The 25297-nt window shown below is 46.4% G+C and overlaps 1 protein-coding gene across 2 annotated transcripts in view; it reads right to left on the reverse strand.

The window, feature by feature from the left end:
* Positions 1-25297, reverse strand: part of TRPC5 (transient receptor potential cation channel subfamily C member 5) — a 104721-nt gene that overhangs the window by 73867 nt on the left and 5557 nt on the right. For both annotated transcript variants that reach the window (XM_058032918.1, XM_058032919.1), the window contains exon 2: positions 182-580. In XM_058032918.1, coding sequence (XP_057888901.1) covers positions 182-559 — 378 coding nt within the window. In that variant the 5' untranslated portion in view covers positions 560-580. The remainder of the gene's footprint in view (positions 1-181; positions 581-25297) is intronic.

Raw genomic sequence — 25297 nt, forward strand, 5'->3', positions numbered from 1 at the left:
AACCTTCTGAGAACATGGAGTCAGATGCATCATTCCTGCCATCATCAAGGCATCCCGCGTTTTGCAATACCCAGGTCTGCTCTGGTATTTAAAGCCACGGACCAACACCAAGGACTTTGAGCAGCAGCACTTTGCTGAGGCAGGATAACAGCTCAGAACTGAAGGGGAACACTCAACCCACCTGTTTTTCACCACTGGGCTTCCTGTAGTTGAGCAGCAGCTCCACAGCTCCCACCACCTCCTTGCGTATGGCGTAGAGCAGCGCGTCCCCCACGTAGACGCTGTGGCTCAGCAGCAGCTCCATGATCTCCAGGTTCTCATTCTCTATGGCTATGAGCAGGGCACTGCGCCCCAGAGGATCCATGCAGTTGATGTTGATGTTGTAGTAGATCTCTGCCTCCTGCAGGGCATGTTTCACGCTGGCATAGTCCCCCTTCTCCACGGCACTGAGGTAGGCTTTCTCTTCCGACGAGAGCTCTGCCTCCGCTCGCACGATCTGCAGTGGGATCCGGTCTCGGTACGGGGAGAAGTTGACCTTTTTGTAGTATAGCTGGGCCATGGTTCATAGTGACCAGGCAACCTGTGAGGGAGGAGAACCACGCATCAGTGACAGCACAGCCCCACGGGGGACAAAATTCCAAAGGGCCATCACGGGAAAAGCTCCCCGTCCCTTTTCAAGATGTTGTATTCATAACACCCCCTCAGCAACCCCACCTCAAAGGCTACCTGAAAGCAGAAAGGTGGCACCACTCACAATGACAGAAACTCAGTATAATTTTTCATCTTGTTTAAACACTATGCCATTGATGTCTTTGTCTGGTCAGAAGCACGTCTCGATGTTTATGGGTAATCCAGCACACGCAAATAGTGGATTTCTCATCTTTGCTTTACTTCCCACTCAAAGTTCCTTTTATTTCCTCCCTTTCCACTGCTAAGCCAGGTCCTCAGCATCTCTGAACTGTCAGTGATGGGAGCTGCTGATTTACAGCCTCCTCTTTACAGTAATAGATTCATTCTGAACATTTTTGCTGCTGCTTCTCTGCTTCCGTCTCTTAAAACAGTCTTTTATTCTTCCTTACTGTTTACTCTTCGACTAGGTCATGGTTTTCTTTTTAAAGCTTGCATGTTTTTAAACATTTTTTCTCACTCTCCTCATTTATAAATAGGACCTAAAGACAGGCTGATGTAGAAAGCTCCCACCCTTGCTCTCCAAAGGCAGCAATGTTGTTTTGTGGTCTAGGAAAACAAGAAGTAAATCCTGCCTTGGAAAAAGTGCAGCAAACTGAATGAATTGAGGTTCCTTGCCACGCCTCAAAGATCCCAGCAGGTGACTGGAGTCACAGGAGACACAGGCTGGGTAAGGAAAAAAGGAACCAGGCTTGTCTACCTCTGCTTGGCTTTGACAAAGGACACCAGGCCAGCACCAGGGCCACCAGCAGCCATGGCTAATTGGGTGACTTATTCCAGCTCCTTGCTCAACAGCTTCCTGCAGCCAATTAGCTGGAGTTTTGGCACATTATAGTGCCCTGTCCTGGGGTAAAAGGAGGCGCTGATGAAGGGTGGTGATGAGGAGGCTGTGGTGGTGCAGAGGGCTCTGCAGGTGCCGCCCCAGGCAGCCACAGAGCCCCACGGCATTTCTGCCTTCCCAGAGTGGGTGGATCTGAGCTCCAGCCCAGCTGACACTGCAGAACAGTGGGAGGCTGTAGCAGACAGCAAAGCTGCATCTGAGAACTTCCTGGGGAGCCAGGGATCTGCACCAGCTGCTTTGGCACCTCGGGGAATGTGCTCGCACAGGATCTTGCTCTCCTCCCAGTGCCAGAGAAGTTTGTGTTTGTTACTTACCCAGAGATGCTGGCACAGTGCTCACATGTGTCTCTCTGTACAGGCAGAACCACAGAATCCAGTGGTTCAACCTCAAGACACACACAAAGGCACTGGAGGCAAAGGGACCCAAAATCTGATTAGAAACCATAAATATATTGTCTGATTTTCTGCAGGAACATTATGCCACTAAAGCTTTTAGAGCTAAGGAAGAATCTCAGTGACTCAGAAGCTTCAATAAACTGCATGTAGAACCAACTACTCTGACTTTGAAAAGCACCAAGCATCACAGGTCATTTTCAAATTTTGTTTTTGAAAATGTTATTCCTTTGGGAATCCTTTGGGATTCCCACTGAAACAGGAGACAGAAGGATGCAGCACAGGTCTGGTAACAACCAAGGACCAAAGAGATCTTTGGGAAAGTAAGGAGAAACCCAAATGGGAAGGGAAATGTGTCCTTGTGTGGCAGTCTGGCTGATGGGAGCAGGGAACACCAACCAGTGGGACTGGTGCCAGAGGACAGCAGGCACCATGTAAAGGTCTCCTGGGGGAATCTGTTGGCTCCAAAAACCATGAGGGATTCTGGCAACAAGTGCTGCTGCTAAAGTGGAATTGGATATTTTTCACTGCTCTTTAGTTTAATTGGACGTTTTGTAGATGGTGAGTAACATTTGCAATGAGTTATAACAAATGTCACCTTATGAAGCATCATGCCAGCATTGCATCCCTTTCCTTCCCAACAGTTCTGGAGAAAGAAAAGAAAGCTTCAAATGTCTCAACTCCTCAGGGAGATCTCATCTCCCAGTAGAACCCCAGCCCAAAGAAAGCCAATAATGTTAATACCTCAAGCATATAGGAAGCTGCAATAAAACCAAACAGGAAAGACTCACAAAATTAATGATCTTCCTGAATTCCGCTCATGCCAACGCCTGCATAGCCTGACAAACACATGCTGCTGACTGGGTTTGGAAATAATAGCAGGCAGGATTAAAACAAAATAATAAAAATGCCTGCCTGGAGTTCATGGAAGATTTCAGCAAAACCTTTATCTATTGAGGTGTCCCTCAGCCAGAGATCCAGCAAAATTTACAGACCCAACGTCTTTGTCAACCAAAATCATTTAACAAAGCATCAGGCACACCTGTGGATGGAAGGAATGAGCACAAGGTCCCTGCTCCAGCTGTCCCCTCTCAGCACCACCAGGCTCCCAGGGCAGCATCTCTTGATGCAGCAAACTATTCTGGTAGGCTTTACACACTTGTGTTTCCCAGACTGGTCCTGTCTCCTCCTTAACAGACCAAAATTACAAAAATATTGATGCAATCTAGGTAAGAGAAGGGGAAGGCAATGCACAGGTGCTGCCTGGGGAAAAGCAGCAGTGATATTCCTGAAAGGTAGCAAAAAATAGAAACACAGTCACACTAAAATTTTGGAATGGGTGCAGAGAGCCTGAAAACACACGTTTTCCATATGAATTCTCCTCACAGAGAGGCATTTTCTGCTACTTGGGTTACTATTTGGGGCAAGGAGAATTCTTCCAGCCTATGCCTGAGTGCAGATGCCTCAGACAATTTGCAGTGACTGGTTAATGCAGTGGTGATACCTGCACCACAAACAGGTGGAGAAAAACAGGAGAACCATAACAAGAGAAATATAACAAACTACTCAAGATAGAAGCAGGAGGACAGCACTCAGTTTGGACTCTATCACCTCTCTCCAGCAGAGATGCCCTTCATGTGTTGGCTTTAAACTAAAGGCTTCTCAGATGGGGTCAATAAATGGTGTGGGATGTCAGATTAGTTTTCTCCAATAAAACAATCCTTTTTTTCCTTTTAATCTAGAAAAGCCATCCGTAATGCTGAGCTGAGGGACTGTGCTATACATCGTAGGAAACAAAACAGCCTTCTACCTGAATTATTAGTCCAAATCTCCAAGCCTTTTCAGCCTGGCACAAGAAATCAGAGTTTTAGCCCAGGAACAGCTGGCCTGGTATGGGGAAGGAAAGTTTCTGGCCTTTTGCCACTAAAATTTCCATGAGCTGTTGCTACAAAAGGATTTTAGGGTCTGTTGGGAGTTGAGGCATCCCTCAGTTCCCACTTTCCCCACACCCCACACTCCCACACAGCCCTGTCTGAGGGGAGTCAGGGTGACCCGGATGAAATGGGATGAGCAGAGCTGGAGGGGAGGCAGCCAGAGCCAGTTTACAGCCATGTGTTACCAGGACCATTATAAAACAGGGCCTTCCTGGATTTTATTTGCTTTGATCATCATCATGAAGCTGATTCAGAGGTGGGAAAGCCCCATTGCTCCTGATGGCTGAGCTGCCTCTTTAAGGGAGGCACAGAGACTCTGGGGTATTGAATTTAGCTGCCAGCTGACATCTGAGGAACTGATCAAACACCGGTTTTGGACATGAAATGAACAGCAAAGAGTTACCTTTGCCACATGCTGGGACTCTGAATCACACCTAAAAGCAGCCAGCAAAGCCCCCACCAGGCAGGCTGCTCAGAGCAGGGCTGGGTGCTCCCTTACACCAGTGTGCCAGATTGCACTGCCAGATGTTTTCTATTACCAGCTGTATGGCAGATTACCTTTGTCAAGTGGGCAGTTTGCCTTATCTCTCTCTTTGAGTGACCACAATCACTCCTCCCTTGGGAGGGGACATTGCTGATAACAGCTATTGAATGTCCCTGCATGGCTGATAAGAACTACAGCATCCCATTGGGAGATGTGAGCCCAGAGGGAGGAGCCAAGCATTCCTACCCAGATATAATCCAGAGGTTTTGAGACACCAGCACGGCTTCTCCACTGGATTCCCAGAGGAACAGCAGCTGCCTCTCCTCCCACTGGATCTTCAGAGGAAGAATCCATCCTTCTCTACAGGATTCCTGCTCCAGCAGAGCCACCCCTGACACTGCAGGAGGGCTGAGCCACAATTCCAATGGGACTGCTGCCAGCACCCTGACCCACAGGGTGTCAGGCTGGGTTCTGACTCTGTCACTGTTGTTCTAGTGAACTGCATTGTTTATTTTATCAGTTTTTTTTTTTTTCCTTCCCTATTAAAGAACTATTATTTCCTGCTCCCATATTTTTGCCTGAGAGCCCCTTAATTTAAAATTTATAGCAATTGGGAGGGGTGGGGAGGGTTTACATTCTCCATTTCAGGGGAGGATTCTGCCTTCCTTAGCAGACTCCTGTCTTTCCAAACCAAGACAACCAGCAAAACTCAGTGTGTGAAATGCCACTGCACCTTCTCTCAGACCTGAGCAGGGTTTATGTGCTGCAAAAGCCACCTGCATTTATCAGCCCCATCAAAGAACTGATCCCTTGCAACACATCTTGCTCCACTGCTTCCCCCCATGCTTCTTGCCAAGGCTGTTTTATTCTTTTTAGTCTTTCAGGGAGAGCATTTTCCTCATTTTGCAATTCTAATCTGGACTCCAGGTCTGGAAATCACGGCCCATAACTGTGAAAATGGCCTGACTTTCATGGTGCTCACACACTGCCTGCTCAGTACTATTGATCTGTTTAAAAAAGGTTATCAACCTGAGCTATGAAATGGTCCACAAGGGCCACTTAGGTAAATAATATTACATGTAGTTAATGGACCAATTGAATTTGTGATTGGATCCTTCTTTTAAGTGCTCTAGATCTTATTTACTAACAATGCCTGGCTGAGCACAGTATGAGGAAATAAAAGTGACTTTGTAACGTTCTGCAATTCCCTTCCTTCTGCAAAGATACCTCCTTGTTCCAGAAAATTGCTTTTTCCATGGAGTTCAGTGGGAACCAGATTACAACCCTAAGTCTCACTGCCTCTCATGACATCTCACCACAGAAGCAGAAATTTTTCCTGATGCTTTTAAATGCAAAGAGAGCCAAGACTGAATAAATGTATGACTTCAGACATGTTTTAAAATTATAAAATTGCAGTGACCTTCTGGTTCTATGGCTGTGTAAATTCCTTTTAGCTAAAGCCCTGTGATCTCAGAAAGTTTATATCCAGCTCATAAGTTATATAAAATATATCACTGACTGGAGTAAGTGCTGTCCAAAACTTGCAGGGCCACAGCACAACACAAAAATGAGAAAGTGACAGCTAATAAAATTGGGGATGAGTAATCCACTTTCACTGCCCAACATGAAGAAAGGAAGAGCACTAATAGCACATGTGATAAAAATGCAAGGCTGCAGTGATTCACAGTGGAGATATGTCCTCAAAAAACGCAGAGAGAAATTCCCTATGAAGTGTTTTTCACTCATCCTCACTCCAGGCCTGGGTAAGAACACATCAATTCCCTGGGTACAGCACAGAACCTTCCAACCCAGAAGTGTTTGTGAAGAAAGACAAACCTCAAACTTCAGATTACAAAGTTTGCAGCCACCAGAAGAAAATCCTTTGTGCCAGTAACGCAAAATGTCACAATTTGACTCAAGTCCCAACTGCAAATCTTAACTTCCTGGGGAGGGTGACAATTATCCAAGATATATATGTTTGATTTGGAAAGGACAACTCTTTGGTAGAAGTCTCTTCCGCTGCATAATCAATTTATGAGTCATAAGCAACCCCATATGGGGATTTATAGACGTGGTTTTATATGTCTGTATGAGATATATAGATCTATATTTATGTGTACATATATATAATATAAGCTTCTTGCTGGAAGCTTCAGCTTTGTGTCCACTTGCAAGGCACTGAGGATTCACCTGCCTCGTTCTGTTCAAAGATGAGGAAGAAGCTCCCTTTGCACCAGGATGTTCTCCTCTGCCAGGCAGAGCATAATTCATGGATGGGGAATTTGGGCTGACCAGAAATCTCAAATGCTCAGAGCTCCCTCAAGCCTCCTGCATGTCCAGGGGTAGTTCTGTGTGTTTTGATCCACCCCAGGGATGGGATGAAGGTGGACATTTTCCCAGCGCAGGCCCACGGGTGAATTTCACAGGGCATTGATGGGGTGTTAACGATGCTAAAATTTCAGCTGAGCTGACGGGGAGAGCAGTTCTGCAATAAAAACCAGCTGCAAACCAGATTTCCCTGCAGCACAGCCAGAGGAATTATCCCTGCACCTGGGAGGAGGAAGCAGAGGTGCAGGAGCTGCAAAACAAGACGCAACTTTGGGAAGGATGACAGAAAAAGCCTCTGGTGTAGAGCCAAATGCAAAGCTCCTCTTTGGGATACAGCGGGAGGGGGAAGTACTGACCCAGCCATGGAGTATTTCAGTATTACCTCAACAGAAATCAGTCTGGGCTACTAAAATGATTAAAATTACTTCCTAGCGATGGAATGGCTGCGGAACATGCTTTTAGCTACTTTTATAATAAAGCATTTTCAGTCTGCAATTCTCCCACTTCTTTCCACACAGCCATCACGCAGGTGGTAATAAATAAAAATGTACCATTGTGAGAAGATTAAAAAAAAAAAAAAAGCCCTGGAATATATTCCTAGTACATATCTTTACAAATGCAGGCAGAACAGAAAGCTCATTTTGTCTGTCTGACGTCACTGCTCTGTCCCTTACTTGCTTGAGATGGGCTATGTATTCATTTTCCACAAAAAAGAGATGTCAACTGAACTGAGAAATACTGTCAAGCACGCTGCCCTGTTGTCTTATCTGCTAATGCAGCACTAATGTAGCATGGCATCATTATCATCTCCAGCTCTGTGTCCACTGCCTCTGTGCCTGCTGCTTGTAATCTCTGCCTGCTGCAGCTATTAAACAAGAGATTGGGGGGTTTTGTTGTTTTTTCTGCTTGTTCCCACTCTGGCTCATCACTCCTGCAATCAGCAGGATAATCTGGAGAGCAGTGAGGAGCGTCAGACCTGCCTCAGCCCAGCTGGAAGGGCAAGTGAACCACCCAGGCAGGAGGGGAAAGTGCAGAGGATGGCACAATGGCCAGAGAGGGGAAAAGGCAGGGGCAGTGAGCTCTGAACTACCAACAGCAACAGTCTGGGCTCCTTTTCTCATCTGCAATGAGTGGATTTATCAGAGGCCATTAGTCCCCATTTCTGAACAAGCTCTGCTGGGCTGTTCTCACTGGCACACCTGTAAAAACAGAGTCAGACCCAGCACATGGAGCATCCATCACCTGCAGCCCCTGCTCTGAGCCTCCAGGGTTCCTGTGCTGCAGGAATTCTACCTCTGGCTCCATTTTGGGTTCGTTCCCAATTCTGGCATTCAAACCTGACTGGAGGCTCTTGGAAGGAAGAGGCAAATTCGTGCGCTGAACTCTCAAATGAATGTTTTCCAGTTGCAAAAAATAAAAAGGTTTTTTTAGACAATACTATGTTCATCTCCAGCACCTTTTGGACATTAAAAAGTGCAAAACATGTGAATTCTACTTCCCAAGTTAAATTTTAAACAGTGGTAAATACAAGAGAGATTAAAAGCCAAATCCATTGCATCTGTAGAGCACTGGGGACAGGAAGACAAGGAATCTGTGCCCCATGGAGAGCAAGCACACCACCTTCACAGTTGTCTGAACAAATGGGGCCAAACAGAGAGCACTGGGTGGGCAAGGAGCTCACCCTGCTCCCATCTGGGTGCTGGTGCCTGGCAGTCATTGTGTGCCTGCCCTCCGTGCAAAAGGAACAAACCTCCAGACATTGCCCTGTTCTAAAACCTTCGTGGAATAAAAAAAATATTCTTTTGAGGGGCTTCCAGACAGAGGAAGAAAAATCTGAAAGATCCAAATACCTGTAGTAGTTAGAGCAGGTGACTGAATTAAATACAGCACAGCTTGGTGCGGGGAGATTCCATCTCCTGCAGCAGCTGCACACAATGCAGCTCTCAGTCCCCTTTCCATGCAGCCTCCTCACCATGCTGGATCCTGCCCAGCACAGGCACACCAAATCCCACAGTCTGAGCCACCCAGATGGTTGTAGAGCTGAGAAACAGAAACATTTCCACGAGCAAAAGGTCTCTCTGAATGAATTTTCGAAGGATGGAGACCGAGCATTACCATTACAGGGCAGCCACAGCTTGTCCCAGTCATGGTTTTGTCCTGGTCACCACATCCTTCACAGTCCCTGGACAAAGCAATTGCCTCAGCTTCATGGGGAGGTGGAAATGCCATCCAGAAAAGAGAAATCTTCATAGAAAGCAGGTGTGAGCGAGCTCCTCCTGACAGTGATAATAAACAGAATAGTCTGCAGATAAAATAAAGAAGCAGAGCCAAATCCTAGTTCATTAACATAGCTCAGGAGAGAGCCTAGAACTGCAGACTGGACAGTTTTTGAAGGCCCACAGAAAGGCTGCAGGCAGTAAAAACACATCCATTTTCAGTGGAAAAATGTTGTTCTCAAGAGTACTAAGCAGGCAAATCCAAAAGACTCCAAAAATGCTGCACAGACATAAAGCAGCTTGGGAGAGCTGTAACACTGTGATACTGCTTCTAAGTGAAGGAATGCTCAGAATCAGGGTTTTGCTTCCATGAATGCCCTAAAAGGTTCCTGAATAACAACTGCAGTATAAAACTTGCTTATCCAACCTCCAGATCATTCCAATAAAGTCAGAGATTTGGGTCAGAGATTTGTAGGAGTAACCACAGTTATTCCTTGATCTCTGCCATCCTTACATTGTGCCCTTTGGCTACCAGCAATAATAACACCCTGATCTTTTGAGCCACAGACTTGAAAGTCCTTTTTAAAGGACAGACAGAATTCATCCTCATGTTGTATGGGCTGGAAATCTGCAGCAGAACAGAAGTTATTTGTTTCATCCTTGTGACAGCAAGTGGTAACTGAGCAGGATAAACAAATAACCCCATAAATACAGATACACATATATATTCTATACCTAGACCTTAGCAGGTGTAACAGTTCTTTGGTGCCTGCTGAGACAAGCCCAGTGCCAGAGAGATCTGGAGTGCAGTAAGTGATGAAAGTGATGATAAAAACTAGAAATGTCCCATTTTACCAGGGAAAAACCTTATTTTAAATATCCCACAGGGCTACTATGTCACACACTGAAAAATCTGCAGGGCAGTATCTTGGCAATCAGTTGTTGGTCTTCCTAAGGGGAACTTCTCAAACAGGCACAGGATGCCTTTTCTCCCCCAAGCCTTGTCTGCAGTATACCTTAACGCCACTGCTTTTTTCTTTTCATATTTCCCCTCATCAAGATAATTTTCAAAAATTTTCTCCCATTTTCTCCTGGATTTAATTTTACAGTTTGCTGCCCTGTTCAGTTAAGTGTCGATTCAAGACACCTCAGCTTTCAAGAGACATCTGAGGTGAGGCTCATCCGTCTCTTTTCAGGAGAATTTCATTTCATGTGCTCTGGGGTTCAGGCTCAGCTACAGTACAACTGCAGGGGGTTCATGTTTAAATTGAGCTGCATTCCTTTGGCTGCAGGAGTGGGCCCAGGCAAAGGAAATGCACAAACCCATAAATAAGGCTTGGCACGATTCCCCTGCTCTACTTAATGCCGACATTTACAAGCTCTGTTTTCCCAAACCCCTCGCTTCCAAATCCCTGCACCTGCTAATTTGTTAATTCTGTTTTCACTGAGTTTAGACTTATGTATTCTTAATTATGCTAATGAAGAATAAACTACTTATAATATTAATGTTTTGCAAGCCTTAAAAAGCAAACAGTTAACAAATACCTTGCCCCTGGGGTCTGTCTTGACTGCTGGATTCACAGACCAGTCCAAGGCATTGCTTTTTCTCTTGAGGAGATGCCGTGTCCTCCCCTTCTCCTTTCTCCTCCCTCCCAGGTCTCTTCTGATACAGCCTCACTTTCCTTTTCTGTCTGACCTCTCTTGGGAGGGAGAGCTCACAGTTAAATGAAAATCACCCCCAAGGTGGTCATTACCTCAGATGTCTCCCCCAGTTTTCTTTCTCTCTCTTGGTGTTGATCTCTCCCATCCAAGGCTCTGTAAAGGCTCCTTGCCCTGCTCTCTGTCAGGAATTTTCCCTGCTGGGAGTTCCTGGGGCACCACAGAGCTCTGTCCCCTCCTGGTGCATCCCTCAGGTACCCCTGCTAGGCAGCAGAGTGACAGTTCTGGCAGAGGAACGAGGCAGGAGCTGAGCTCTCCTCCCTCCACGTGTGTCAGAAAATGCCCTTTACTGACCCAGAGATGGGGCAACTGAGAGGCATTTTCAAAACTTTTTATTCCATTTTCAGCCTCATGTGAAGGGTGAGACAATACTCGTTACAATTCACTCCATCACAATCAGAAGCCAACTATTTCCTAATAACAATACACTGTGTTTCTTGGCCTATCAGCTTTTTGCCACACCATGCTGTAAATGCCTTAAAGCCAATCATCTAAAATTACTCCTTGTGGGTACTAATACAATGCACCTTCCATAGTTCTATTTCTCCAAAGTACCACGTCTTATTTGTAAGGCCATCCTTTGAAACATTTTTTCGAGGTCCATTCCTCTCTCCATGGCATCTCTAAATCAGTATTTCTCATCGCAAGGTTTGCATACAGATGTACACTATGTGAGCCTTCTGCAAGACCCTGAGAACTCTCTACAGATCCATTTCCCACATTCATGCACCCACAACTTCACCAAATTCTCCCTTGCTCTCCCTGAACACTGCTTTGCACACCTGGTTTATGCTTTCCTGGCTTCTACCTAAACCAAAGGTCACATCATGGCAGCCATGCACCAAAATTGTGATTTACTGCACATGACAGGGATGGTGAGCACTGCACCTGCAGAGAGGAAAGCAAACTAATTGCTTCATTTCCCCAAACAAGGACTACCTGCAGAACGTCCCTGCCTGCTTGGGGTTCCTTCCTATCTGTGCACTCCTGATAAAAGCTGTGCTTTTCATGCTGCCAGCCTTTCCTGAACGTCTGCGTGGAGCTGCTAAATCGCAGATTACAACGTGTAGGATATCGTTCTCACCATCTCCCTGACAAGGCAGCATTGTTTCTTACAGGACAGATGGCTCACAAGATACTGATCTCTGCCAAGGGAGCAGCACTGCACTGTCTGCAAAGTGCCTCTGAAGTGACTCTGAAAGCAACAGTTTTGGCATTGAGCTTGAGATTGAGGATAAACCACCCCAAGGAGCAGGCCTGTGAGCAGCATCACTCCCAGCAGGGTATCAAGGAGCAGTTTCAGCCCAGGAGAGCAGCTTTCCCCAGGGCTGTGAGCTCCCCTAGCTGCTCACAGGCTGCACCACTAGACTGGATTACAGTCATGCCACGCTTGTCACTTCCCTGGGAGTCTAGCCACGCTTGCTAGGGTTTATTTTCAGCCCTCAGCTTTGGGAGTTCAATAATTATATGAGAATGTGTTCTTCTGGGGGGAAAAAAAAATAAAAAAAAAAAGTTTCTAGCCTCTGGGGTGTGAAGTAAAGAGTGTGAGTCACGGAGTGAACTTCATTGATGCAGAAACCAGACAGAAAGTGTCCCAAATTCTCTGGGTTTAAAAATCTTCCAACTTTAAGCCAAAGCTTGCAGATTTGAGATGTGGGACAGAGAGGGGAGAAATGGGAACAAGACTCACAGAAACACAGAGTCACAGAACATCCTGACACTGAAGGAACCCACAAAGATCAACCAGTCCAGCTCCTGGCCCTGCACAGACACCCCAAAATTCCCACCCTGAGAGCACTGTCCAAGCACTCCTTGAGCTCTGTCAGGCCTGGGGCTGTGACCATTTCCTGGAGCTGCTTCATTTGGGGATGCCAGATCTTCTCTGCAGCCCCTGCACCTCCTCTCAAGCCCCTTCCTGGCTGGAAAAATCCCCATCACGATCCTTGCAGCAAGGGATATGTCTGTGCTGTGCTCTGGCAGCAGGTCAGGGTGACAGTGGCACTTTGTGCACTGCCTCAAGCCCACACACTGCAGGGATTGCCTGCTCTGCTATTTATAAAGCTGAAAGGTGTTATCACTCAGCCAGCACAGTGCAGAAGCATCACTGGTGTTCTCCATGGAGGCAGTTTTGTAAATCCATTAAATCATTCCAGCCAGATATCATCCACCTTGCTCACACGGAGTGACAGAGGATCCCTCTGACTCAATCCAATAAAGCAGTCACCAATTTAGCAGCACTTTTGGCAGAGCAGAAATGCATTTCTGTACAGGCCTACTCAACAGCCAAGGTCTGCTGAAGCTCCTGTACTGCAGGACACCTCTGTTACTGCCATGCTGGGCTTAAAATCAGCTGTAAAATATGCTGCACACTGGAGATCTTGATTTAAGTGTGGCTACAGACAGAAATGCAAACATCACCCGACAGGCCCTCCTGCAAACCCTGCCCACTGACACACCTGGGCAGGGAGCCCTGACAGAGAGGAACCATCACCCCCATTTTCTGAGGAAAGCAAAGCAGGAGACACTTCCAGCTTCTGAGGGAGCATCCAAGGCAGTAAAGAACCTCATTCCACTCCACACTTCAAACACTGACTGACAGCTGAACCCCTTGTGGGATTCTGCAGCGCAGATGAGACCTCCCTGCTGATGTTTTCCCTCAAATCAGGCACTGGAGCAGCAGATGTGCAGTGATGAGGCACTGCTGGTCTCCTCTGACAAGCAGTGTTCTTTAAATCCTCATTTTCTTTTGGTTCCCTCTTGCTTCTTCATCTGAAATCTTTCATCTTCTATGGCTCTGAAGGGTCTGAAAATTCAAGTATCTGATGCTTAGACAGCTACAGGAGTTACCAGACAGCCTGGAAAGGAACAAAGGGTTTGAACAGTCCCATCTATCTCAGGGAGGGGTTTAATCCTGGGGCACAATTCCAATCCTTACACAGCAGAGGAGATGGAAAGTTACCAGTTTACACTACCTTCCTTTTTAGCATCCTTATTGTATTTTTTACTCCATGCCTGGGTGGTTTGAAGACACCCTCACCTATTTTGCCCCACCTAAATGGAGCTACGTAAATAAAACTTGTGCAAGAAGTGAGCTGTGATTAAGGTGTTCACTGAAACACAGGAAACAGAGAATTTAAGGAACTCTGCAAACTGCTGGAGGCACCACTGCAGGTGTCAGACATCACCTGGACATGGTTTCACGTGGCATGTGCTTCTTTTCCAGCTCTTGCTTGCTCAGGCTGACTCCACTCCTGGACCTGAGCCTCCTCCTGCTGTGAGCACAGAGTTCAGAATGCAATCCTCCCTTCCCAGGGCTGCTTCCAGAGCTGTCACAGCTCTCAGCACTGGCTGAGATCCCCCTGCACAGCCTTTCTGCACTCCTCCACAGCTCCCAGCAAAGCAGCCAAACCACACCAGCCCAGCTCCCCACAGACCATCATGTCCATGGCAGAACAGGCAGAATTAATGTGCAGGAAATGAGATTAGTGCCCAGCTCTGCCCTGACTCTGGTTTCTCACACCAGTGATGTGAATGGCCTGGTGTTCCACCAGAGTGGGTCTGTCAGGAAGCACAGCCCATCACACATGGCAAAATAATCTGTGGGTGCCATCCCTGAGGTACCTGAGTGTTGCAGATGACTTTTATGAAAAATCTTTTCCTTAGGATTTTTCCTCCTGAGAAGCTGAGAGGCCTCAGGAACAAAATGTGAACAATGATTATCTGCTGCTGTGGAATGCAACAGGTGCATCTGTGATTGGCCCATGTTAGATGTTTATAATTAATGGCCAATCACAGCAGGCTCAGACACAGAGCCCGAGCCACAAACTTTTGTTATCATTTTTTGTTATTTTATTCTTAGCGAGCCTTCTGATGAAAACTTTTCTTCTATTCTTTTAGTATAGTTTTAATGTAATATATATAATAAAATAATAAATTAAGCCTAATGAAACATGGAGTCAGATCCTCATCTCTCTCCCAGTCCAAGAACCCCTGTGAACACCATCACACCTGAGAGCTTCTCTGGGGCTGAAAAGCAATCAAGACTCTCACTGGGACTCTCAGCAGCAGCATTTGATCCATCTCACATCCCAGGCACTGGGGACTGCTCCACTGCCCTTCTGGGCAAGCAGCTTTTCATACCTGCACTTCTGTTTTCTCCTCTCATCTGGATTTAGGGTGTGTGGCACCACTGGTGCCTGCAAGCAAGCACAACCTGCTCTTGGTTGCTGTGACAGGAACCTGTTCTGTTCCTAGAATTCAATTTTTGCTTCTTCCTATTTCCAATAAATTTCACTGCACAGCTCTCCTCTTCAATGTCAGCACTCTTCTTTCCAGATACAGAAAAGCAGATAAAGTGTCTGATTAAAAAACAGATACAAAGGGCTAAACCCAGCTTGTATAACAAGCAACTGGCAGAGATAATGAATGAAGACCCGGGGATTTTCTCCCTTACTCTTTCAATGGACATTGGCATAATGAGCATGCACAGCTCCATAATTTCAAGCTCCATGGTTAGTTTTACACATTTCCTTGTTCATGTAATTAGCTGTTAGCATCCTTGAACATTGTCCATTAAATTTTATTACCCACAATCTAGTTTTCATAGAAGAACAGCAGAAATTACTGCAGAAATAATATCCATGGAAGACATGTTACATGCATCATCACAAGGGAAAATTGGGACGTTCCTCAAATTCTGAGCTGTTCCTAGACAGACTGCATGATTGATTAAAATACTGAGTCTGATCTTGCTTCTGCCACAAATCTAAAATTAATTCTTCAACTCTTTAGGATTACCCTGCATCCCTGCTAGCTTAATTACATATAGGACTTAATTTTGATTCACCAAAAGTATTCAGGTTCACAATTTCCTCAAAACCTAATTTTTCAGGTCTCTTTCTGTAACTGTACTAAAGGAATGGGTTTGCATTTAGTAGCTAGTTACCTCTGTATTCATGAAAAAAACAAAACCAGAACAAATTTTTTCCTCTGATGAACTAACGCCAAATTCTTCTCAAAGCACTGAGGTTATATTCCCTGGGCCCTGTGTTCTGAAGTGCCACGAGGGACCTGATTTTTGCTTAGTGTTACAGTATTTGCAGCCTGTCTAAATTTCCTCAGCTTCTTCAGCCTATTTCTCTGAGATTTCCATGCCCTGCTCATTAATTACCTTTGCCAGCTCAGCTCTCCAGTGGGACGCCAGATTCAGAACCAACTTTCCTGTCTTCTCCAGCAGGAAACCTTGCACTTTGTTTTCTTAGCTGGATCTTGCTGCCAGTGATGACCTCTTTTCAATTCTGTCATAAATGCATTAGGCCAAATTTTCTGTTTGCTTTCTTCACCTACCTTTGGCCAAGGTCTGACTCCTTCCTCCCTGTCTTAGGCTGAAAGATTTAGCTGGGGGTGTGTGTTCTATTTTCATCTAATAAAGGTGGGGCAGTTATCCTCTGTTCATGGGGCAGTTTTTTCTTTCTCTCTCCCACACCAACCCTCCCTGCAGGAGATCTCTGCTGTCCATGGCCACTGAGTGTCCCTGCAGGGCTGATCCAATCCCAGCATCCCATGGGGAGATGCTCCGCCCAGGGGAGGAGCCAAGCATTCCTGCCTGGATCCAATCTGGGCCTGGCACAGCACAGCAGCCTTTGCCCCCTGCATTGCCAGAGGAGCAGCTTTCTGCTGCCCTGCATGGCCAGAGGGAGCCCAGGCCCATCTGCAGCAGCCCTGGAGCTGCAGAGGAAAACTCCCCCCTTGTGCAGGATCCCTGCTGCAGCAGAGCCACAGCTGGCACTGCAGGAGGGCTGAGCCCCCATGGCATGGGGCTGGGACACTGCCCTGGCACACAGGGGACAGGGACTGCTCTCACTCTGGCAGTGGTTTGTTGGTTTTTTGGTTTTTGGGGTTTTGTTGTTTTTTTTAGTTTGGTGTTTGTTTTTTGGGGTTTTTTTGTACTATTGCATTTGTACTTTTATTTTTCTTAATAAAGAACTGTTATCCCCACTCCCATATCTTTGCCTGAGAGCCCCTTAATTTCAAAATTCTAATAATTCAGAGGGAAGGGGTTTACATTCTCCATTTCAGGGGAGGCTCCTGGCCTCCTTAGCAGACACCTGGCTTTTCAAACCAATACACTCCCAGAACTGCAGCTCAGGTCCACCCTACCTGATTTCTGATCAAAACATGGAGGAGTGGATTTTACCAGCTGCAAGCACCTCTGGGGAGCACAAACACTGCTCTCCTGGGCATTTCAGACTATCTGTGCTGGCAGGCACTGACCCCCAGGTGAACACTGCATTGACCTGAGGCTGTGGAGAAGCTTCCAAAATGGAATTATAGAACTGGGATTGTGGGTGTGGAGTTTGAATAGAAGTATGTAATATCACAGGGTGGAAAACAAAGAGTTTAAGGGTTTGGAATATAGTAATATATATAAAGCAAGATGGAGGTTTTAGGGCAGAGGCCACTCCTTCTTCTTCACCTTCTTCTCCATGGGTTTGGGTGGTTTTGCGTAATTGGATTTAAAAAGTCCCCACTGCAGCCACGGGTGGTTGGTCATTGGGTTAAAAGTCAAAATAATTTAGGTGTCATTTCTGAATTGGACAGTTTATCCTTAAAAGGCCCTGGAGAGAGAGAGATGGGCTCCATTTTCAGTTTGTTAGAGTGAAGTGCTGTAGAACTCAGCATTTGTGAGACTGTGACAGAGATAAGAACTAACAAACCTCTGAGTCCCAACAAAAAAGTAGTCTTGTGCATTTAATCCCAACCTTGACAAAAAAGAAAGAAAGATTCCACACACCTATGGACAAATCCAAGCATTTTGTATTTGTTAGTAAACTGTTACTTGAATGGACAAATTTGCTTTTTTCCCCACTGGTTTCCCTGGATTTCCACAATGAAGACGAGGAGGGCCAGAAGCCATATGGGCTCTACCCCTATGATCATGGTGACTACAGCTCTTCCCTCTGCCCTGCTTTTGCTCCAAGCTTTACCTTAAAATGATTAAAGGTGCTGCTTGCTGCTGACCCAGCTGACCCTGGCAGCTGCTGTGCATCCCCCCTGCACCAGTCCCTGCTGAATTTGCCCCCTCAGCCCTGCCTGTCTCTGCCGTGGGAGGATGGCTCTGCAGTCCTTGTCCCATCCCAAGGCCAGGCCTTGACCTTCCAAGAGCTGTTTATTCAGTGTGCAATTTGGAGGGATTCCAAGTTGCAGATGCTTCTCTACCTCAAATCTTTATTTTTCCTGCTGGTACTCTCGATTTTACTTCATCCCTGGGGTGTCTCAGAGCAGTCCACCCTCGCTCAGTCATGGATGATTTATTTTCCTTAGTAAAATCTTTTGCCTAAGGGTATATTCTGCACCTCAAAGCTGGGTTTGGTGGGATTTTTTTTTAATATAAGGATTATTAGTTTTCCTTTATTCATACTTTGAGTTTTCTGTGGTACTTTTAATGACAGTAGCACTCAAGCTCACTGTGGATGTGCTGCGTCAGGTGAAGCAAACAGTGTCACACTTGTGAGATGGTCTCTGAAGCCAAAAACCATGGATCACCTTCCAGGGGAGCTACAGGATGAAGGGCCTGGGTGAAAGGAGCTCAAGTCCTCCAAGAATTCCCTGTATTGCAGGAGAGCTCCTGAGGCTCCATGCAAACCCTTAGCAGGACAGTCCAGGCTGTCACACTGTGTCTGACAACAAATGTCACTTGGCTGACATTTCAGGTGGGAAAAAAGTCAAATGCTACCTGTATGTTTCCCAAATTTCTTTCTGGACTTCAACATTCTACAGAAGAAAACAAAGGGCAGTGACAGCTCCAGGGATGCTGCCTGGTGAGTTTGTGAGGGGTCCCCAGGATGAGGGGAGAGATGAAAATCTGACTCCATGTTCTCAGAAGGTTGATTTATTATTCTATTCTATTCTATTCTATTCTATTCTATTCTATTCTATTCTATTCTATTCTATTCTATTCTATTCTATTCTATTCTATTCTATTCTGCGATACTAAAATTTTACTAAAGAAAGAGAAGAATACAGACAGAACAAGAATGATAATAAAAACTCATGACTGACTCCTCAGAGTCTGGCACAGCTGATGGTGATTGGTCATTAAGTAAAAACAATTCACATGAAACCAATCAGACATGCACCTGTTGGTAAACATGTCCAGACCACATTCCAAAGCAGCCAAACACAGGAGAAGGGAATCAGATAATTATTATTTACATTTTTCTCTGCGGCTTCTCAGCTTCCCAGGAGAAGAAGTCCTGGCGAAGGGATTTGTCAGAAAATATCACAGTGACAGTTGCCCTTGTGCCCAAGATCCCAAAGTCTGATCTGCTCACAAACACACACCAGTGCTGCTACAAGAGTGAGGGGGAAACTGCCACAAAGTGTTCAGCATAACTCAAGAATGAGCTCCTTAAAGCCTGGCAAAGGTGACACCACTTTGTGCAATCCCAGGGCACAGGGAATATTTCTCTGGCTGCTCTGGGGTGTCCTGACCCCCAGGGCAGCACTGACTCTGACCCTCATTCATGGAGAAAGTTTCCCAGACTTCAAGATAGACTGGAATCCACAAAAGTGTGAAATAGATTATAGAGAGCAGTGTAGGTGTGTCACTGGGTGAGAAATTGAGGATTTGGGCTTTTTAGTATGTTGTGGATGGAAGCAAGATGGAGGGCACAGGGTGTTGTGCTGGGTTTCTTCTTCATGCTTCTTCTTCCTCCTTCTTCTTCATGGGTTTGGGTGGCATTTTGTAATTGAGCAGAAAAGTCCCATTTTGGGCTCTGTGAGACCAGTTATTGGGCTAAAAGGGAAAATAACCCAGGTGTCAGTTCTTAATTGGAGAGTTTAGTCTTAAAAGCCCTTGTAACAAGAGATTGTTGGCCATTTTGTGCCTTCTAATGAAAAGCTGCCAAGCTCATGGTTGTGAGACCATCAGTTTTACTGATCAGAAACAATAAATATCTGAGTCCCAACATGAACCACCCTGTCAAGTGCCTTCAATCCAGACCCAGAGAAACCCATAACTGGAACCATCACACCACTTCAGCAGACACACAGACACACAGACAGACACCCCATTGCCCACCCTGGTTCATGCAGGGCTGGCCACAGCGCCAAGCAGGAGCTGTGCAGCTCCCAGGTCTGTCCTGGCTGGCTCACAGCAGCAGGGACACCTCTGTTGCAGCGCAGCAGCAGGTCTGCACTTGCAGAAGCTGATAAATGCTAACTCAAGGTGACTCCACTTCATGGATTACATTAGCATCAGCTGCAAATCCACAGGGCACAGCCTGAGCAAGCAACATCAGCAACTGCAAGTGACACAAGCCCGGGGAAATGCTCCCTGCTCACACCTGGAGCCAGGACAGCATCTCAGGGAGTGTTTGCAGCCTGCTGGGCTCAGGGCAGAGGCACTGAACACACCGAAGGCAGGAGGGATGAATATTGCCTCTTAGAGACACCTCCTACATGGTATTATTACTTTCCATTAAATTGAACAAAAATACCCAGGTTCTGGAAACACTGTCTCATTGTAACACCTGCATGATTGGATGAATAAATCTGTTTTAATTAACTGCCTTTTTTATAGTAGGCTGTAACAAAATATTGTGAGAGAGTGAGAGGCTGATAGTTGGCTTTGAGATTTCAAATAACCCTCTCCTAATTAAATCTGTATATATTTATATGTCATCTTGGAGCACAAAGGCACTTAGACCAATCCAGACTTTTAACTTCCTTGCCTATTTTCTTTCCTAGTGTTAGTTATTAATTAACTATGCTCTCACTTCCCTTTTCTTCAGCCAGAGCCGAGCCAAATTGTTTCAAATGCATTTTGTGCACTCTGAATTTCACTCTGCCTATGCAGACCCACTTGTCTTGCAGGCTCCAGTGACATAACTCCTAATTGCACAGCTAAAACTGAGAAGTCACTATCCTGGGCTCCTTCCTGCTTTTTTGCACTTGTGATGCCATTGACTAGAGTTTCCAAACTAAAACTCTCCTCCAGCTCAGCAGGGAAGGTGCTGCAAAGCTTTGGGAGCACATCAAAGCATCTCTGTGCACTGCTGCCCATTTCATGTCCCACCAGTGTGGTCTGTCACATGCTGCCACTGAACTTCTCCACTGCTCAGCCCCAAAGCCTGCTAAGCTTTGAGTTAAATCTATTGTCACTCTCATTTCTGGGCTCTATCTGCTCTCCTCAGCACCCAAAAAAATAGGAAAAGATAACAATGAGGAATATGTCTCTATCCATGCATCACCAGTGCTGTGCTGGGCTTGGGTGTGTGCTGCCTTAGGGGGAGTTTTAGAACCCAATAAAGCAGAAATATGGACCAAAACAGAACCATCTCCTGGTGCCTTGTGCAGAAATAGGGTTTGGGCTAGCAGGAAACGTGGAGGGGGCTCTGCAAAGACTGTTCTGACATTACCCTGGAGGGTGAAGATGCTCAGGTCATGGACCATTCCTGGGCTGTAGCAAACACAAACAGGGTTCACTCTTGCACAGTCACACGCTGCTGGGTTTTAATATTTCCTCTGAACTAAAGCTGTGCTTTTCTGCCCCATAAGGTCTCATGAAAGGCACTGTCAGCAGTGCTACAAACACATCCTGGCTGCTCCAATGCCAGGAGATGACTGGGTTTCCACCAGGAACAGCCCATCACTTTGCAGCATCCATCAGTTCTGAGGGATTCAAGCACTCATGCAAAGTGCAGTCATGCTCCAAGCATCTACAAAAACAGACATGCTCCAACCAAAAATCCTGGTATTCAAACACTCCTTGTGCCTCCAGCATTTCCACTGCACTGAGGAGATTCATGTGGGATAGGAAAACCCTGCAGTCTGAGCAGGCTGATTCCAGAGTTCATTTTTCAGGTGCAGGACGTTCTCTTCAGCAGCAGCTCTTGATAATGATAATTGATCCACATGGATTAAACAAGAGTGCTGGATGAAAAGCATTAGATTGGGCCCCTGGTTTCCAACCAAGATAAAGGAAGAATTTAAATGAGGCACGAGCAGGTCTACTTACGTGTTTGTTAATTTGGAAACAAACCAGTACTCCTGAGCAGCATCAGTTACCCATTATACTTATAAATGATCTTCCCTATAAGAGACTTCACTGCCACTGAAGAACTGCCCATACTCTTCACTTTTCACATCTGAAGTCTCAGTTCTTTATGACTTGATTCCCCATTTAGTACTCACAAAGGCATGTTCTGTGTGCTGAGATGATAAAAGATGAATAAAATGAGAATCCATCCATCACAAAATCCACACAGCAGGATGGTGCCCCTCATGTATCCACATTTTCAGCCGCACACTGTTCATTTGCTTCTGAGCTAATAAACTGAACTCAGTGACAGCTTTGTGTGGCACAGCCTCAAGGAAGGAAGAAACCTAGCTTGGGCTTCTCAATCTTGCTGCTTTCTCTCTCCTTGCCTGTAAAATGGGTGGAAATGCTGCTAATCTATCCTAACTCCACGCTAAGAGGCTCAATCCATAAAGCCGATTTAAGCTGCAGTATGGGCACAGTAATAATGCCATTAACATACTCCAGATTTTCCAGAGGTGAACAAGAACTGAAAGTCTAATTTTATTTCTTTTTTTTCAACTCTGCATTCTCCTCACAATGCTTCAGCATTTAAGCACAGGAACGTGCTCTGGGCCAGGACTCAGTGCTGTGTGGATGCTCTCCCTGCATGCCCCAGCTGCTCCCACTCCAGCCTGGTGATCCCTTGGAAAGGGAGGAAAACCCACCCTTCATGTGTGTGACAGCTCTCACCTTGCCACTGTGACCAGAAGGCATTTGAAATGGCTCTCAGGCTCAAGCATCACTGTCTGGATCAAACAGAGCCACATCCTGTGGCTGCCCAAAATCTCCTATAAGCATCACAGAAAATGAGAGTCCTACCTATGAGCTAGCAAAAACACGTTTGGCCAAACATCCAGGAACACCAGGGCCATTTGTAGAGCCTGTATCAGGGTTTGAAATGGCCATTAGCAAGGAAAAAAAACCTGTGTAACAGTGTTGTTGCTGTAAATAACCTGACAGCACAGATTGGACAGGTGTTTGTGGTTATATCCTGGTTTAAATGTTGGAACAAACAGGCACAGCATCCTCTCACAGCCTCAGTGCTCCAAGTTTGGCAGTTAAAGGACTTCAGCCAAGCAGAATAACCAGATTAAAGGACTCTGAGAGGGGCTCTGCAGCAGGACTGCATGGATCACAGATCCTCTGTGACTCTCAGCAGCTCCTCAGGTCCCTTCACCTCAGCCTGTCACAGCACAAAACAACACACAGCTTTTACCCCATCTGTAATTCTGTGCTTCCAGAGGGCTGAGCCTGATCTCCTGCCCAGACTCCCCCATTCTGGGAGGGACAGAAGGATGCCCCTGAAGAGGTCACTGGCACAAGGCAGATGTCCCTGCTCCACACACACCTCTGGTCTGCATGCAGAAGCAGCAAAAAACAGCTCTGAAGCTAAAAAAGCAAACTCACTGAACAGTCCTGAACTGGCCTGCTCTGCACAGGTCAGTGACACAGGAAGGGAAGCCTTGTTTGCAGCTGGTTTTTGCAGGAGAGAAAGATTAATCCCAAAATGTGCAGGAAGGTCACGGCAGCAGCATCACTCTTTCATTACACCCCAAATGCTTCACCCAGAATTTTGGTGCTATCACACAGTGTGCCCTAAGAAAGAATGAAAACAAACCATTCAGAGGACAGTGAGAACTTCTGAAATAAAACATTGTTCTTCATGCCCAGATCTAAATCTTGCTCAATTCAGTGGGAATTTTTTCATTTCCCATTGCTGCTCCCGTGCTCAAAGAAGGGCCCTTCAGTTTTCACCAACAATTCAACCCATAGCCAGCCCCAGGACTGGTGAGAGAGAAGAGGCTGATTAGAGCCACAGTTCCCTTCAGCCTGGCAAGAACTGGAAATTCTGAGAATTTAACTCAGCCTTGGACTGGGAATGTCCCTGAGCAGGGACCAGGCAGAGCTAATAACTCTGACAAATCTGATCTTTATTCCCTAAAGAAAGACCAGTGTTGGTGGCCTGAATCCCAGCCTTTCCTTGTCTTTCCCCAGCTCTCTGCTGAGAGATTTAACTACCAGGCTCTCGGATTCTCTGGATGCTCCTCTTTGCATAAATAATTAAAAACTTTGGGAGCTTGCTGGCTGTTATGCCGAAGACTGGAGCGACATACCAGGAATCTGTAAGATTTTTGTAGGACAAAACCACCTATTTTAAGTTTTGCTCCATTCATGAGTACATTCAAATCTTTGTCAAAATCAGAGGACAACCCAAAAGATCTGCTCATTTTTGTGTTCCCTGACCCACTCTATAGCTGTATGGCCAGTGTAGACGAACTATTTTTGACTGGAGATCATCCAGAGACCCTTGCATGTAAAACACTTCTAAAACACCTCCCTTTCATCCAAATACAGCATCCTGCATTTCTTTTCAGCCAAGCCACTCTTCATCCTGTCTTTTCCCAAACTATTTCAGTCAGTCAGCCCGGGGTTCATGTGGCTCCTGTGGACAGCAATGGGTTTATTTTGGGAGGGGTGCCTACCCTTCCCCATTCCATTTTGTGCCAGTAGCTGAAGTGATGGCTTGTTGACTGCTGATATTCCTACTCCTGTCTTTGACAGGCAAGGCTCCCACTCACCAGCTGCTCAGCCTGTTTGATTAGGTTACAGACAGGGTGCAGGGAAAGCTGCAGGAGATAATGTGCGAGCGGAGCTGCTCCGGCTGCGCAGGCGCGGCTGGGCAGGACCACAACAAACCCTTGCCAGCTCCCAGGCTGATCCAGCACTGAGCTCCTGGGCACCCTGCAGCTGGGGGAGAAGTCAGGAGAGCTGGGAGGGCACCACTCCAAACCTGGCATCAGCTCAAGATCCACAGAAAGACACAAATGTCAGAACATTTGCCCTAACAGCCCAGAAACGCGGAGCTCCGCGCTTAAACAAAGATGTGCAATTTAAGGCAGAAGTTTAGACCTTGGTTTAGACCTTAAATCTGAGAAGCCTGGAGCCCTTTTCCCAGCTACAGAGCATCTCCCTGTCCTGGTCTGGGTTCAGCTTGTGCCGCTTAAATCCATGGCACAGAGGAGGGACTCTGTGTCTGTCTGGAACAGGGATGCGGCATCTCTTTCCTCCTGTGCATCCAAGCTGGCCATGGGGGACCAGCAGGACCTCAGAGGAGCTGCTGCTCTCCCTGCCAAGGAAGCAGGAGGCTGCTGGAGCACAGGGCTGTGTCTGGGCAGCCCTGGTCTCCCTTCAGCAGTCCCTGTGGAGCCACTGGGTCCAGCCAGCTCCAGTATGGCCCCCATGGACTCCCCCAAGAGGAAAGTTCATCTTTGTTTTCCTGCTGAAGAAATGAGATACTGCAGCAGAAGCAAACTTTTAAGATCCTTCAGAGGCTCAGTCTGCTCTTCCCAGATGAGGATCCCCTGATGGTATTACACAGGACAGAAAGATCTGGGAAAAGGCTTTTCACTACAGCCCCTGCAGGGACTTTGCATCTTTTTGTTCAAACATTCTCTGTGCTCTCCTGCCCTCTTCCATAGATCACATCTTACTTCCTTTGTCCACATAACCTCTTCTTTTCAGTTAGAAAATCCCCTTTTGCAGCAGATGCTTCTCTTTGAATCAGCCTCCCCAGCAGCTCCCCAGGGACCCCCTCAGAGCCCCCTGTCCCTTC

The sequence above is a fragment of the Melospiza georgiana genome, chromosome 12 (assembly GCF_028018845.1).
Source record: "Melospiza georgiana isolate bMelGeo1 chromosome 12, bMelGeo1.pri, whole genome shotgun sequence".
Lineage (NCBI taxonomy): Eukaryota > Metazoa > Chordata > Aves > Passeriformes > Passerellidae > Melospiza > Melospiza georgiana.